We start from the raw sequence: 15,132 nt of genomic DNA, 5'->3' as shown, positions 1-15,132 counted from the left end.
AAGCTTACAGGACATTTTAAGAATAAAGCAGTGGAGGTGGTAAGAAAGATCTATAATCTTACTCTAGCACAGTCACCGTCAGCATTTATCCTAGTCCCTCCAGCCTGTCTTGTGTGCCTATTTATAAAACATGCATAGGATGCAATACCCTTCCTTTCCTCTTCACGACCCAGGCCCCAGGGTGATAAGTGTATCATAACATTTCACGTTATAACATGATCCGCACAACCATCCCTCCACCTGGTACCTGCCACCTGCCAGGCCCTGGTCCAGGCATGGGGGACACGGCGTGGAATAAAACAAAGCCCTTCCACTCTGGGACCTCAGGTTCCGACAGGAGACAAATGCTAAAAAAAGGGCAGTAAATAGATGGCATCCCGCCAGTCAGCACCAAGAGAAAACAAAAAATGGGCCCAGGATGCCTGGAGATGGAAAGAGTGAAAGATACTTTGTATCCACAGGCCTTTGTGGCATGTACCGAACCAAAGGTAAGTTACTTTATATCCTTGCAAGTGTGTGGGTGCTTAACAGCAATTTTGTTACCTTTTTAAACTTACCATTTTTCAATCTCTCTTTAGCCACATCTTAAAATTTGCACTTACATTGAGTTACAGACGTCCTTAAAGAACCTGAGCGGAAACAAGCTGATGTCCTGAGTTTCAGAGGGGTGGGATGCGAGTATTTCTAAGGCTCTGGCTGTAGATGGATTAACTCCTTTCTAAAGAAACTGCAGTTCACTCTGGCCAGGCCGAGGATTCGCATGCCCTCGCTCAACCAGCGCCTCATCTTCCCCAGTGAGAAATGGGGCTCCTTGGCCCTCTTTCCTTGTCTGAGACTAAGAACATTTCCAAGGGACACGTGGTGGACTGGTTCAGTGACCTCCCTACAAAGGGAGGGACATTTCTGTTCTCATCGGAGGGAAATGCTGAGTTTCGGTAACTGCTGGGGGCCGGGTGGGGTTGGGGGTGGGGGGGGTGAAAGCCCACCTGGGCGCAGCGAAGCTGCTCTTGTGGGTCTTAGTAGGTCAGGAGAAGCTGGTGGGGACTGGGTAGCAAAGGGCCTGTTCTGGCAGCTGTGGTCTGGGCCTGTGAAATAATCATTTCTGGCCTCAGAGAACCACCGTGAGGGTAGAAAGGACCTGATAGGCCTGAGTTCTCAGACAGGAAAGAAGTTTGTCCGACTGGCTCCAGGCTGCGGGCTTGCCTCCCTCAGGGGGATTCCTGAGTTCCTCTCCCCTGACTGGCTGACATTCCTTTAGGGCAAATCCTCTGAAACCAAAAGTCCCCTTAACCTAAAAATAAAAGGCCCAAGTGAGAAGCAACAAGCATTTATTTGAGATCAAAAGGAGACTAGCTACTCAGGAAACACAGATTTAGGCAGAAGCCCAAATAATGTTCAGATCAGGAGACAAAAGTGAGGGGTATTTATGAGAGGGGCAGATACAATGACAGGCACAGAAACATAGTGACGCTGATTCTAAACAGTGTTTTAATTTGCAGTCCGGCAGTCATAATCACTGCTTTCTTCGTTATCTTTGGGACACAGTGTTGCCATAGGCCCAGTCCAGAGGTTATTTTGCCGGGTTTTAACATTCCAAGGTTTGAGGCATAAGACGTGCGAGGCAGCTCCAACTTCACTTTAAAGTGGCTCCAAATATACAGGGTGTCCCCCCAAAATGTATACATACTTTAACAGCTGATAGCTCAATTTTGAAAATGAAATATATTTTCATAAACACTGCCTTTATAATGGTTCGAAGTGCGTATACATTTTTTTGGGGGGGGGTGTTTTATTTCATTTTTTACAGTACAAACACTGAATTTCCAAACCCTCCAGAAAGCTCAAAGGCAAGTCACAGAATCAGAAAGTGGATAATCCCAAACACTCATACCAGACAGGAAGCACAGGGGAAGGGGCCCGATGCGTATTTGAAACTCCCCACGAGGCATTTCCTCTCTGAAGCGACGCCTGGCTGGCAGAAGCCCTGAAATCTTTGTTTTTCTCTCTATAACCTTCAAAATGGGAAACATTCTTTCAAATAATATGAATAACTGATCTGCCACCCGCCCGTGGGACTGCCTCGCCCGCACGGATGCAGCTAACTCACAGCCAGACACCACACCAAGTCCTGGTGGGCCTGAGGTGAACCTCAGTGACTCAGTTGAGTTTTGTCTGACCTTGAGTTCAGTCGCCTCCTGACACTCATTTCACCCCGATGCTCTAGCGAGGAATTGACACCCGGTCAGGCTCGGGCTGGCAGCATTTAATGAGGAAGCTGAACTCACACAGAAGATTCTGGAGCCCCTGGTCCAGTGACAGCGAACCTGAGCACCTGGGGAGAGACTCCGGGCTCCTCTGTCCCGGGGAAGGGCAGGATAATGTCCGGGTGAGTCCTGCGGCTCCACAGACAAGGGGAGAGGGCGTCAACCCACGGGAGCACTTCTGGGTGAATTGCTGGGTGAATAAATCTGGCAGCTCACAGCGGGGCTGGTTCCCAGGGCTCTAGTGAACTTTGAAAATGAAAATCTGAATTGATGGTGACTAAGATGACACACCAAAGGGCAGCTCCTTCCCACGGTGAAAGCCCCGAGGTCTGGCTTGGAGAAGGTATTTCTTAGGCGGCGATGGGCATCGTAGGGACCACAGAAACTGCAGCTGAAGGCGGGTGGCTTTGGGCTCTGAGCTGGATATTCTGGCCGGTGCTGCTCCCAGTGGGACAGGGAGCAACCCGCTTCCCGCGCCTGCACCTGGCGAGCCTGTGGCGCCCGGCTGTCGGCTCCGGTCACAGGCCCTTTACTGGGTAGAGAGTTAGTCCAGGTGCGCTCTGAGCTGAGAGACCGCGGTCCCGGCCGCCTGTCTGGGGGCGTTTAGGGAGGGTTGCGGTTTGGGAAAGCGCACGGAGGAGGCTCGGTCCCGGGGGTGCCAGCAGAGGAGACGTGTCTGGGGATGCGGACGTGTCTGGGGCAGCTACGGGGCGGCCAGGACCCGGCTCTCGGGTCGCGCTCGCCCCCCGCTTTGGTCCTGGCCCCGCACCTCGGCGCTGGGGTCCCCGGAGCGCGAGGACCCGGAGCTGAGCCCGTGCGCCAGGCGCCAGGCGCGGACGCGGAAGGAGCGGTCCAGCAGCAGGTAGATGAGCGGGTTGGCGCAGCTGTGGCCGAACGCCAGGCAGGTGGCCACGGTGAGGCCGGAGCGCAGGGCCTGCAGCAGGTGGCAGGGCAGCGACAGCGGGCCCGCCTCGAGCCGGGCCAGGTGGAGCACGGCGCGCAGGACGCCGAAGGGCAGCCAGGAGCCCACGAAGGCGCCCTCGACGGCGCCGATGACGCGCAGCGGGGCGATGGGGACGCGGCCCAGGCGCGGCAGGCGGCGCAGGCGGCGCGCCAGGCGGCAGTAGCAGAGCAGCGTGGCGCCCAGGGGCAGCGCGCAGGTCAGCAGCAGCAGCAGCAGCCCGAGGGTCTGGAAGGCGTCGGAAGGCCGCTCCTCGCACTGGCTGCCCGGCCCGTCCGGCAGCGGCTGCAGGTCGCGGGAGACCAGGGCGGGCAGGCCGACCAGCAGCGCCGCGGCCCAGATGCCCCGGCACAGGGCGCGCGCGCACCGCGGGGAGCGCAGCGGCCGCGCCCCCGGCGGCCGGACCACGGCCAGGTAGCGGTCGGCGGCCATGCCCAGCAGCAGCAGGGCGCCCGCGGAGCGCGAGGCGGCGATGGCGAAGCCGCTCAGCTTGCACAGGGCGAGCCCGAAGGGCCAGCGGCCGCCCCACGCCTCGGCCGCGGCCCACAGCGGCAGCGTGAGCACCAGGCCCAGGTCGGCGGCCGCCAGGTGCCGCGCGAAGGTGTCCGCCAGCCGCCGGGGGCCGCGCCGCCGCGCCAGCAGCCGCAGCACCAGCCCGTTGCCCAGCAGGCCCACGGCGAAGGCCGCCAGGTAGAGCGCGGGGACGAAGGCGCGCGCGTGGGGCAGCCTCTCGAACGCGCACAGCTCCAGCTCCTCCTCCAGGTCGCCCGACCCCAGGTAGTAAAAGGTCACCGACCCCGAGCTGGGGCTCCAGCGCTCCGTGGGGGGCATGGCCCGGCCGGAGTCTGTGCGCACCGACGGCGCGGCGGGGGCGCGGGTGGCGGCTGCGGCTCTGCAGGCGGGTGCCCAGCACCTCCCTTCCTGCCACCGGGCCCAAAGGATGGGTGGGCAGGAAGGTGAGAGAGGAAGAGAGGAGAGTGGGGGGGAGGGGCGGCTCCAGGGGTGCAGAAGGTGGCCTCCGACGTGGAGGGGCGCAGGGGAAGGGAAGGGAAGGGAACGGACAGACAGGGCAGAGGAGCCTCAGTGCTGGGTCCTTGGAGGAAAAGCCCTGGGCGTTGGGAGACCCGCCTGATGTCAGGGTGCAAGAGGGGTGGGTGCCCTAGAGCCCTGGTGCGTTCTTGCCCCCTTCCCTAGTCTCCCGGCTGCTCGGAAGGCGAGGAGACAGACCCACAGGAGGTTTTCGCCGCCGGTGGGGCCTCAGGCTGTGCCCATCCACCCGTCCTCCAGGGGAAAAGCTTCTGCCTTGGGCTACACAGCCCCCCCGGGCGGGTGGGGGGAGCGGGGAGCCCCTGGGGACCTGCCTCCTAGTCAGGAACTGGCCACGGGAGCTCTCAGGTGGTTGTTTGCGTCCTGAGGTCCTGGGCTCAATGTCTGGATGCCGAGTGGCTTTTCTGACCCAACCAGGTCCTTCTGGAGCCAAGTGAGTTTCAGATAGAAAGCCGGGGGTATAAGTAACATTATCCAGACGAAAGGGGCAGAGCCGGGGCTCCGGTCCCAGCTCTTCACCATCTTTCTCCGTCCGGCAAAATTTATTAAGCCAAACACAGATGGAAGCTGAGTACAGCTGACGAGAGGGTGCCTAATTTAGCACAGGTTAGTTGTTCTAAACGAAGGGTCAGGAGCGTGGGGGCGGGGGGAGCCTGCCCTTGTGGGGTGGTAGGCCCGAGGAGGAGGCAAGGGTGGTGAGGGAAGCCGTGCCCTTTCTCCAGAAAGTGGGGGCAGCAGGGACTGTGGGCAGTGCCCGTGAGTCTGACATCCCTCCCGTGAGCTGATGGGTGGCAACGCATGTTCCTGTGGGGAGCCTTCCCAGAACCCCCCACTGTCCCTGCCCGCTGTCACCAGGAATGAGTGAGGACCTTGGGGACCATGTGGTGTCGAATATCGGAGGAGGGTCATCCATTTCATCCGAGGCACTCACAGTGATGGGCGCTGCCCCGGGCACTGCAGGGACCCACCCACCCTTGACCTCCGAGGTTCGCGGTTCAGGGGGTTCAGGCCGGGGACACGGACCAGCAGCAGTGCAGCGGCCGCCATGCAGAGTCACGCTGTGATAATGCTAGAAACGGAGTCCTCTGAGCGCTTAGAGGGGCGGCGGTTACGTCCGATGGGGAAGGGGCGCTGGGCAGGCAGGCGGTCCAGGAGGGGACTCTGCAGCCAGGTCCAGGAAGGAGCTGAGCTGAGTTAGAGCCACAGTTCTGGGCCCAGGTGACCACAGCCCGGGCAGGAGGGTGTGGCAGGGGAGGAAGTGGGTGGTGGGCCTGCATTTCCGTCTGCAGGTGGCGAGGAGCCCCTGGCCACTTCTGAGTAGGACACGACACCTGTTTTTGGCAGAACTGTGGGCTGGACGGGACAGGCTCAGCTGGGCGACCCCACCGTCACTTCTGTCGGAGGTGGGGAGGTCGGCCGTGGGGACAGAGAGGAGAGGTTCTGTTCAAGAGAGAAGTGCAACATTGTTGCCGTCTCAGCAGAGAGGAGTCAAGGACGGGCCAGGACGCTCTGTTGGGGACCAGGTGGATGTCACCCCGTCCCCTGAGGTCAGGACCACAGAGTGGCCTGTGTGCGTGCGCATTGGGTTGGGCGATGATTTGATGGAGGGCGATGAAGTCATTTATGATTCAAACCAGGGCTCTCGCCTGAGTCTGAGAGGCCCTGTCCTCACCAACCTGGGCCCTGGACCAGGACAGTTCTGGGCGCACAGGGGCAGGAGAGCCGAGGCTGAGGTCCCCGGTCCACAGCGATCCCCGAGGAGGAAACTTGAGAGTTGGGCCTGCGTGTGCCTGAGTCTCTTATAAGATGGAGAAAGGCAGGCAAGTGGGGAGGCCAGGGAACCAAGCGTTTCTGCCCATCCCTCGTGGGGGTTCTAACCCCCAGGCTGACGACCCCCATGCCCCCAGAGGGTGGGAACCTGAGGGCTAGAGATTTGGAGTTTTCCTAATGTCTGATCACACGGGTGCCGGCCAGTGGCACCCACATCCTGGTGGCCTGGGGTTGAGCCTCCCTCCCTGGAAGGCCTGGGGACAGTGCTCGCTTGCCAGGCCCAGAGCTCCTGGACATCACTCCCCTTGGACACCCCCCATCCGGGCACCCAGAGCACCAGTGATTCTGAAATGGAGACGCACAGCAGCTGAATGAAAAGATGGGGTGAGCAGCCAAGAGGGGGCGTGGGTGGGGGTAGGGGGAAGTGGAAATAGGTTGTTTATTGAAAACACAGAGTCTCTTGCTTCCTGGGCTGTGGTCTCGTACCCAAGGGAAGTCTGTGGCCCAGAGCACATGGCGGCTTCTCTCTGCTGGGCCTGGGCCCCGTGGGCCTCTCTGAACTTGTCTGGACGGGAGGAGGGAACAGAGGCCGGAGCTGGGGACACCGCCCTGGGCCTGGCCTCCCGGGTAGGTGCCCAGCCGGGTTACTGCGACCCAGGCCCGGCTGCCTCCTCTCCCCGCAGTGTGAGAATCAAGTCGAGAGAGAGACACCTGAGCCCGAGAAGCCTGCGCACCTGCTGACAGGAGTCAGCAAAGCAGAGCAGAAAGGGTCCTCCCTGGTTCTCTGGGGTCCTCCCTGGTTCTCTGGGGTCCCCCCTCACTCTCTGGGGTCCTCCCTGGTTCTCTGGGGTCCTCCCTCACTCTCTGGGGTCCTCCCTGGTTCTCTGGGGCTCCTCCGTCCATCAGGTGATTGGCACAAGCCTGAGGCAGAGACACGTAAGGGACAGATAGCAGAGCCTGAACTAGCCTTCTTTCAGGAGCAGGTTTGTTTTATTTCTGTCCCCTCATGAGCTCTTACAGCTTTGCCCTCAATTTTAATTTTTCACCTTGACCATTTAGGAAACGTGTTGAGCATCTGATTTGCCTTTTTTCACCCTGAGAGCCAATAAGCAACGTTAGAGGACACGGAATGAGAAGGCCGTCCCAGGCCTGGTGAAGACTGTTATAGAAACTTGTAATAAGCAGCTGCACTTAGGACATTTATTTTCTTCTTTGGTGCTCTTTTCGTGGTGGAAATGCCCCCGTGAAGGTCACAGGCTTTGAAAATCCCAGGGCCTGATAGGAGCTGTTAGTGATCAGTAACCGCATGGCACTGTCTGAAGTACTGGGCTCCGTGATCTCGGTAGACACGTCCATTGGATGGGGTGTCCCCCCCAAATGTATGCACTCGCTTTGAATGATAAAGGCAGTGTTGATTAGAATAATTTCATTTTCAGAATTGAGCCATCAGCTGTTAAAGTGACTATACATTTTGGGGGGACACACTGCATTTTTCCACTTTTAAAGGTAATGATATAAAAGGGTACCTCATTTTAATTTGCATTTCTTCAATTACAAAGGAAATTGTAAGTCTCTGCATATTTAAATCCTGGCGTCTCATCACGTCCTTCACACCTTCGTCTGGTGTAACCGTGGGTGTTACTGTTCACGTGTGAACTCTTCATTTAGGGTAGATCATGTCCCCATTAGATTCAGATGTTTCCCCAGACTTTTTTCTTAGGTACTGTGTTTCACTGTTTTCAGATTTACATTTTCGTATAATCCAATGTGTTGCTCTTAGCAATTTCTGAGTTTAAAATGTTCCTTTCTCTTTGATGACCTAAAAACATTCTATTCTTGTTGAAAAAACAAGTTTGTCATTTTACCCCAGCTACCTGGACTGCAATCTTTTTATTTTTTCCAGATTTCTATCCAACTTTCCCAAAACTATTCAACTCCAAGCATATATTTTACTTGAAACTAATATAATAGGCTAGTAACTGTCATTAACAAATAAAAATGAAACGTACGGAAACCCTGCTGTGTGCTGTGTTGCATTATAGACACATCTTATAGGTCACGTGTCTGCATCTGGTCAGTGAACAGTCAGAATATCAGTGACCAGTCTGGTTCCAGCAGCAGCTTCGTGACTCGGGCCCCAGTTTCCACATCTGCCTGGTGGGTGCTGTGAGGATGAAACAGCCGCCCGTGGGTGCCCCGTCCTGGGCGGGGCCCAGCGGATGCTCACTTCCCTGGGCTCTGCAGGGGCGCCCCTCGGCCTCCCCGGCATCACGGAGGATGGCTCGGCTGTCTGTGTCCCCCCCCAGGACACATGCTCTCTCTGCACACAGTGGGTGGTCAGTGAGTGGTAGGGTATCCCACAGTTCACTGCGCCTGGGGTCCCCGGGGGTGGGGCTGGTGAACTGAAGGACAGACAGAAGGAAGCCAATTCAGTTTCGGCTGGTTGACAGCGACCGGGGCTGAGTGTGAGGCAGACCTGGCAAAGCCACCTCTCCCTGTGTCCACTCTCTCCCCCTCGGAAGAGCGGGCCTGGGGGTGGGGAGTCCCTGCGACAGAGTGGCCACCATGATGGGGTTTCCCGCAGAGCACACGCCCTGAGCCTCGTGTGTGTGTGTGTGTGTATGTGTGTGTGTGAGGCTTGGTGGGCACATTGGGGGGGGGGAGGGGAGGGCCCCACCCTGGGTGCCCGAGGCCTTTCAGGATGTTTCAGATGCTCACTTATTTCAGAAACTGTCAGCTACCAAACACGAGGCGGCTGGGAAGGACCGCGTCTCAGTCGTGAGCACGGAGCTGCAACCCTGGGGATGACTCAGTGTGAGAGTCTGTGGTCTTGGGGCCTAATCGACCCCAACTCCCTTGTGGCCCTTGAGGGGCAGGACAGGGGCAGGGAGAGGGGAAGACAGGCCTTCCAGGAAAGTGGGGCTCCCACCTTTCCTCCATGCCCCCAGCTCCAAGGACCTTGGAGGTAAAAACAAGCCCTGAGAGAGAGGCTTCAGGGATGCGCAGCGGGGAAGTCCCTCGATATAAAAATGGCCCTCAGCCAGGACTCCCCGGGACTCTCCGGTGGACAGACAGACACACTTCTCGTTACTCACAGCAGGTTAAGACCCAGCAGAGCCACATGCTGAGTTAGTTCCCCTGAGTTCAGACAGTGTTGCAGAAAGACCACACTCGACTCAGGACGCGGGTGGCGGGTGCCATGCTTTATTCGGGACGGCGAGCCGGGCGGCGCTCACGGCACAGGTCTCCGCGCGCCTCTGGGCGGGGCTGAGGGCCGGGCAAGCCCGCCGCACACGGCCCGGCAGCGCCCAGGACACCGCCAGGCAGGGGCTGGATGTGGCTTTAGACAGCCGGGCGGACGCTGTCGTCCCCGAGCCCCGAAAGCCTCCCAAAGCCGCGGCAACGGCGGGACCTGGCGCCGTGTGGCAGCCACGGGGGGCGTGGGGCCTGCCCGTGCGTCGGGGCCGCTCCCTCTGCCCACCTGCGTCCGGCGTTGAAAGCGTAACGTCCCAGTGGCCCGGGGAAGGCTGCTCGGGTGAGGGGCGTCGGGTTTAGGGCAGTTTAGCACGTGAGACGCCCATAAACGGTCCTTCTGACTGTTTACCACGTTTTGATAAGATTTATTTACTCTTTGAAACCAGCCTTGGTCTAAACACCACCTGACGCCTGCCCCCCCCCCCCCCCGACGGGCGGGACCGAGCGCCGCAGGCGCAGGGCCCCCGACCTCAGGGCGGGCACACGACGCAGACCCAGCAGGGCGCTCGCGGCCCCCACATGCAGACAGCAGGTCACGAGCAGTTCGGGCTACACACACGTCTCGCACGGGTTTCGGAAAAAATCGGTGAAAATCTTTACAGTTTTAACAAATATACATAAATATACGAACATAAGTTACAGTACAGTCTCGACAGCACTGAGGACGTCGGCGGCCCAGACGCGGTGCCTCGGGCCCCGCGGGAGCAGGGCCACCCCGGGACACCCCCTCCCGCTCTCCTAGGTAAGCACGCCACGGAGACACTGGCTACCCCCACTCGCCAGGACACGACACCGACGGGCCACGCGCTCGTTTGCGTCTTCCTGAGAATGAGGGTTCCCCACGAGCCCTCCGCACCCACGAGGAGGCGGCCACGCGGATTTCACGCGCGCTCCATCTGAGCTGTTCCTCTCGGACAGGACAGGAAGGAAAACAATACAGGTAAAGCCACGGGAAGCTATTTTAAAATTAAAATGTAGCCCTTTACACATGTTTAAAATTCTAAATATAGTTTTGATGTCAGTTATAAATAAAATAAGTAAAGAAGCCGAGAACCCGGCAGGACACCCCCGCGCCAGGATGAGGCTGAGCGCCACGCCCCCGCCCGGGCCAGGGGCACCTCCTCCCGGGACAGGGCCGCTGAGCTGGCCCGAGCGGCACAAAACACTGACTCGGTCAGTAATTTCCTTGCACGGCCCTGGCTGAGCCTGCGTGGCAAAGCCAACCTCCCAGCAGCTCCTGACGACACCTCCCCGTGGTTCATCGGAAATGTTAATACTTAATGAGTAATAAATACAGGGTTTAATACTTAGCGTACGCAGTCCAAGGCTCCCCGCCAGGGAAACACGAGGGTCCCCCACTAACACTAGTGTCCTCTGAGCATCACGGCAGGTGCGGCGCCTGAGCAGGCGCCTCCTCCTCGCGTGACCTCCACGTGAGACAAACACGAAGGTATCTGGGAACAAACCCCCATGGAGAGAAAAGTATCAAAATAAACCATTTGAAGACAAGCACATACATGGAAAGTTTTTTGAAAGCGACACATAAGCCCATAATCTGTAACCTCACCTCTTTCCCCCTTACGCCCAGGAGTGTGTGAGCCAGTGCCCCGCGCGCCCGGCCTCCCGCCGGTGACCCCGCGACAGCCTCGCCATCGCTTCCGCCACCTGCACTCACCGGCTCAGGAGAACCCGCCCCCCAAACACTGCAGTTCACACCCAGGTGCCAACACCAGGGCGGAGCCCAGTTCAACAAGCACAGGTCCTGCTGGTGCCCAGAAAGGTGCCCTCCGGGCAGGAGGGGCGGGTGGACGCGCCGCGTGTCTGGCGCAAGAACTCTGGCCCCTACGCCTTCGTGGGCAGCAGCTTCTTGGGCGTCACCGGCCTCTTGCTCTGCCACAGGTGGCTGTGGATGGTGATGGCGTCCACGCTGGCAGACAGAGTCTTGGCAGGAATGTGGCTGAACTGCTTCCTGTCGGAATTGTACTTGTAAAGCCCCTCAATCATCTTCTTCGTGATGGACTTGGGGCCGATCCCGGTCAGTTTGCTGATGTCTTCCGTCTCGGGGCAGTAAGTGTAGAGAGACCTGAACTGGCAGCCTGAGTCCCGGAACAGGATCAGGAAGTTGTTGGCATCAGACTTCTCCATTTCCTGGAGCGTGAAACAAAAACACAACAAACGCTAAAACCTTAGTCTTGCTGCATAACTGTTAGTTTCCTGATCAAATCTGATGACATTTAATTTAAATTCTTAATAACCAAACAACATGCACATTATAAAAGGAGAGCATCTCGCCCGGCCAGCGCGGCTCAGCGGCTGAGCGTCGACCTAGGATCCAGGAGGCTGCGGCTGGGTTCCTGCTCGGGGCCCAGGCCCGGGCTGCGGGCTCGATCCCGGGGGGGCGTGCAGGAGGCAGCCGGTCAAGGACTCTCATCACTGACGTTTCTCTCTCCCCTCCTCTCCCTTCCTCTCTCTGAGAGCATTAAAGATATATTTAAAAAAAAAAAGGCAGAGCATCTTTAATCGAAGACGTGTGCCAACTCCGAGGTCCTGTTGGCTCGTGGACAGGACAATTCTGTAGGACACTTAAAGGAATGAAGTGTCTGCTAAACCCCCGTCTGGGTGAAACTGTGCCCCCACCGGCCCTGACTCGTCTCCGTCACAACGCAGCTTCACTGTGAACAAGGAGGTCTGTGTCGTCTGCATTCACGAGGCATGAACCTGGGTGGGAGGCTGACCTATAACTTCCCACCGTCGCCGACGTGCGGGGCCCACAGGACAGGGCGCTCAGGCCACGCGGCAGCCACCGCACGGCCACAGGTCTCTTCTGAGCGGACACGTGGGAGCCCCGAGGGCCTCTGCCCCGATCGAGCCCACGGAGCCGACGCCAGCCTTAAACGCTGCGGGTCTAACTCGGAGACACGCCTACCTCCAGGATCTTCCTCTTCTGCCCCTCGTTCACTTTCCCGGCCAAGCAGCAGTGGGCGAGGGCGTTCTGTATTATGTGCTTATTGGACTTCGCACTGGGCTCTTTGTAGAGCTTTGGTCCTGGGAGGATTTAACAACAAAAGCCAGCCCTGAGGCAGGGGCACTGCTGCGTCCAGGTCACAGCAGCACCCCGCCCGACAGGACGCCCGGCCAGGGCAGGGCTGTGTCCACAGCGGCGCTCGGGCCGCCCCGCGCACGTGGCTTCCCGCCACCCGCCAGCGGCCAACCCCCCCTTCTCCCACCTCGTTTCTCGAGCAGCGACTTCCCCACACCCCGTAACTGCTGCGACTGCAACAGAGCCCACCCACCCCCGGGCCAGGAGGGGGCCTGGGGACACGGAGCCGGGAGGCCCACCCGGGCCCAAAGCATCTCATCTTTTAGAGCCGCTGATCCCCGAGTGGACTGAGGCTCTGAGACTGACCACGTGTCCGCGGGTCCCGGCCAGGCTCCGGGTTTAGGGCAGAGGCGAGTGGGAAGCCCGCGGGTAGAAGCTGTACCGACTCGCTCCCGGCTGAGCGCAGCCGCTCACCTGTGTACTCCGTCCCCGAAGCCACGGAGGACGTGGTGGACGCGTTCTCCCAGTCCTTCTCTCCGTTCCGACTGCCACAGCGGCTCGGAGATAAGAAGCCCTCCACAGACTCAGATCTAAACAGCAAATAAGACACTTTTATGTCTCAGATGGAGAATGGAGACTTGGGGTCAGGAGGGTCCCTGAGAGCACCCGCCAGAAGTGACCTAGCAGCTGGAAAACCCACGTGGCGCTGACTGTCACGCTCACAGGCCTGGAGGCAGCAGGCGCCGTGGGCACCGCCGAGGGGACCAACATCCCACGTGGAAACGCCACTAACACCGTGCGGCGAGGACACGTGAGGACATCACCGGGAGTGTCCTGCTCCCACAGGGTGTTAGAGAACAGGGAACGTCTCCTACAGCAGAGGGTGCCGAGACCTCCCCTGCGCCGCAGGCTCGAGGGTCGGTGTCCTTCCTGCTCCACAGGCGTGACTGCCCCAACCACATCAGCATCGTTAATGTCCCGCAGTTTATAAAAAGTCTTATCGACAGACATCACTAATTCTAGAACTCTAACGGTGCACAGTGACAGGTAAACGGGGCACTTCATATACAAGTTTCTTTTAACCACTGCAGTCAACAAACCCTGTAAGGATCTGCGACGGTGACAACTTCATTCCAACAGACGGAGGAAGTTGGGGCAGACCTCCCCCCTCGGACAGTGCGGACGGACAGGTGGACAGGTTACCTGGGTGTCCTCTTGCCCGACTGCACGCTCTCGCTGTCGCCCGTGTTCAGTGACGCCAGGGAAAGGCTAGAGACTGAAAAACATGATAAAGTCGTCACCCTGAGTGAAAACAAAACCAGAAACTTAACAGGAGCAACAGGAAAGAGTCTGCTCCTCAGCTCACAGCAGCCTGCGGGACGGGGCGTCCGGGGTTCTCCTCGGGGGACCCTCACTCTGCACACCCCAGGCGCACACGCAGACGTGCACAACTTACTAAGAAGGAGCCCACTTTTCAGAAAAAATGAGGAGCTGTTCCTAAAAGAACATGTCATATGAGACATGATAGGGTGATTATAAGAAGTGAAAATTAACAAAAAAATATTAACAAAGAGAACAAAATATATAATAAATATTGTTTTAAAAAGTGAGTATGCATGTTGAATTTAAAAAAAAAAAAAAAGATGTATCCTCTCAACTCCAGGAATCATAAACTGGGGTTTCTGACTGCGTCTGTGGGAAGAGCTCGGGATTCGTGATCTCATGTTTCCTATCATACAGACGTGCTCCTCGGACACTCCACACACACAACCTGGGTCCCTGGACGCACGAGAGAGAGACGGTGACTGATGCAGGGACCCCACCCGGGCAGAGGCCTGACAGGTCAGCACTTAGCCAGGACCTTCAGCATCTCACGTGACTTACGAACACATGGCACCCACGCGAGCCACACACACGCACACAGGATCCACGCGAGCCACACACGCACACAGGATCCACGCGAGCCACACACACGTACACAGGATCCACGCGAGCCACACACACGCACACAGGATCCACGCGAGCCACGCACACAGGATCCACGCGAGCCACACACACGCACACAGGATCCACGCGAGCCACACACGCACACAGGATCCACGCGAGCCACACATGCACACACACACGCACACAGGACCCCCGCGAGCCACACATACGCACACAGGATCCACGCGAGCCACACACATGCACACACACACGCACACAGGACCCCCGCGAGCCACCACATCCACCCTGCTCCCTCCAGCTTCCTGGTCGGGCCAGCGTGACCTCAGCCTCCGGCGAGCGGAGCTCGGCGCCGCGGCATCAGCACGACAGCCAGGCTGCGGTTCTCATGAACGGACTCTCACAACAGCACGAGTTACCTGGCGGACCCTGGGTGGGCGTTTTGGGGGACTCGACGTGGTCCCTGTGAATGGACTTGGGGCGCGGTTTCTTCTGCTTTGCGGCCTGCGGGCGGGGTTTAATCACGGAGTCCATGTCCTCCATGAGCTTCAGCTGCTTGCGCCGCAGATACTCCTGCCGGATGAACTCCCTGCGAGCCCGCTCGCCCTCTTTCCTCTGACGCTCTTCCTCGGTTTTACGCCTAAGAGACCAGACGGTTAGCCTCCGACTCCGCCCGGCACACAGCCGCCGGAGGGGGGTGCCGACGGGGGTGGGGCTAAGTCCAGCACCTTGGGGGAAACGGCTCATTTGAGACACACCCAAGACCTGCGTAAACACACCATTAACAGGACGTGCGTGTGCGTGCGTGTGTGCGCGTGTGTGCGTGCGTGTGTGCACGTGTGTGTGTGTGT

At 58.5% G+C, this 15,132-nt stretch overlaps 2 protein-coding genes across 3 annotated transcripts in view; both read right to left on the bottom strand.

The window, feature by feature from the left end:
* Window positions 1-2,967: 2,967 nt before the first annotated feature.
* On the bottom strand, window positions 2,968-4,056 carry GPR25 (G protein-coupled receptor 25). The gene has a single exon (XM_087829061.1). It carries the CDS (start codon window positions 4,054-4,056, stop codon window positions 2,968-2,970), a length of 1,089 nt encoding a protein of 362 aa, XP_087685187.1.
* Window positions 4,057-10,578: 6,522 nt separating this feature from the next.
* Window positions 10,579-15,132, bottom strand: part of CAMSAP2 (calmodulin regulated spectrin associated protein family member 2) — a 28,404-nt gene continuing 23,850 nt past the window's right edge. For both annotated transcript variants that reach the window (XM_087828879.1, XM_087828880.1), the window contains 5 exons: window positions 14,701-14,921; window positions 13,541-13,613; window positions 12,812-12,927; window positions 12,224-12,342; window positions 10,579-11,445 (listed from right to left, as the gene is read on the bottom strand). In XM_087828879.1, the coding sequence (XP_087685005.1) occupies window positions 11,140-11,445; window positions 12,224-12,342; window positions 12,812-12,927; window positions 13,541-13,613; window positions 14,701-14,921 (835 nt within the window). In that variant the 3' untranslated portion in view covers window positions 10,579-11,139. The remainder of the gene's footprint in view (window positions 11,446-12,223; window positions 12,343-12,811; window positions 12,928-13,540; window positions 13,614-14,700; window positions 14,922-15,132) is intronic.

Source organism: Miniopterus natalensis, chromosome 21 (assembly GCF_054644295.1).
Source record: "Miniopterus natalensis isolate mMinNat1 chromosome 21, mMinNat1.hap1, whole genome shotgun sequence".
Classification (NCBI taxonomy): domain Eukaryota; kingdom Metazoa; phylum Chordata; class Mammalia; order Chiroptera; family Miniopteridae; genus Miniopterus; species Miniopterus natalensis.
Note: the sequence above shows the minus strand (reverse complement) of the source record. Positions and strands in the feature narration are given on the sequence as shown.

What these genes read in the sequence shown, in the direction of transcription:
- GPR25 (XM_087829061.1), bottom strand. Translation starts at nt 4,056, where the DNA reads ATGCCCCCCACGGAGCGCTGGAGCCCCAGCTCGGGGTCGGTGACCTTT.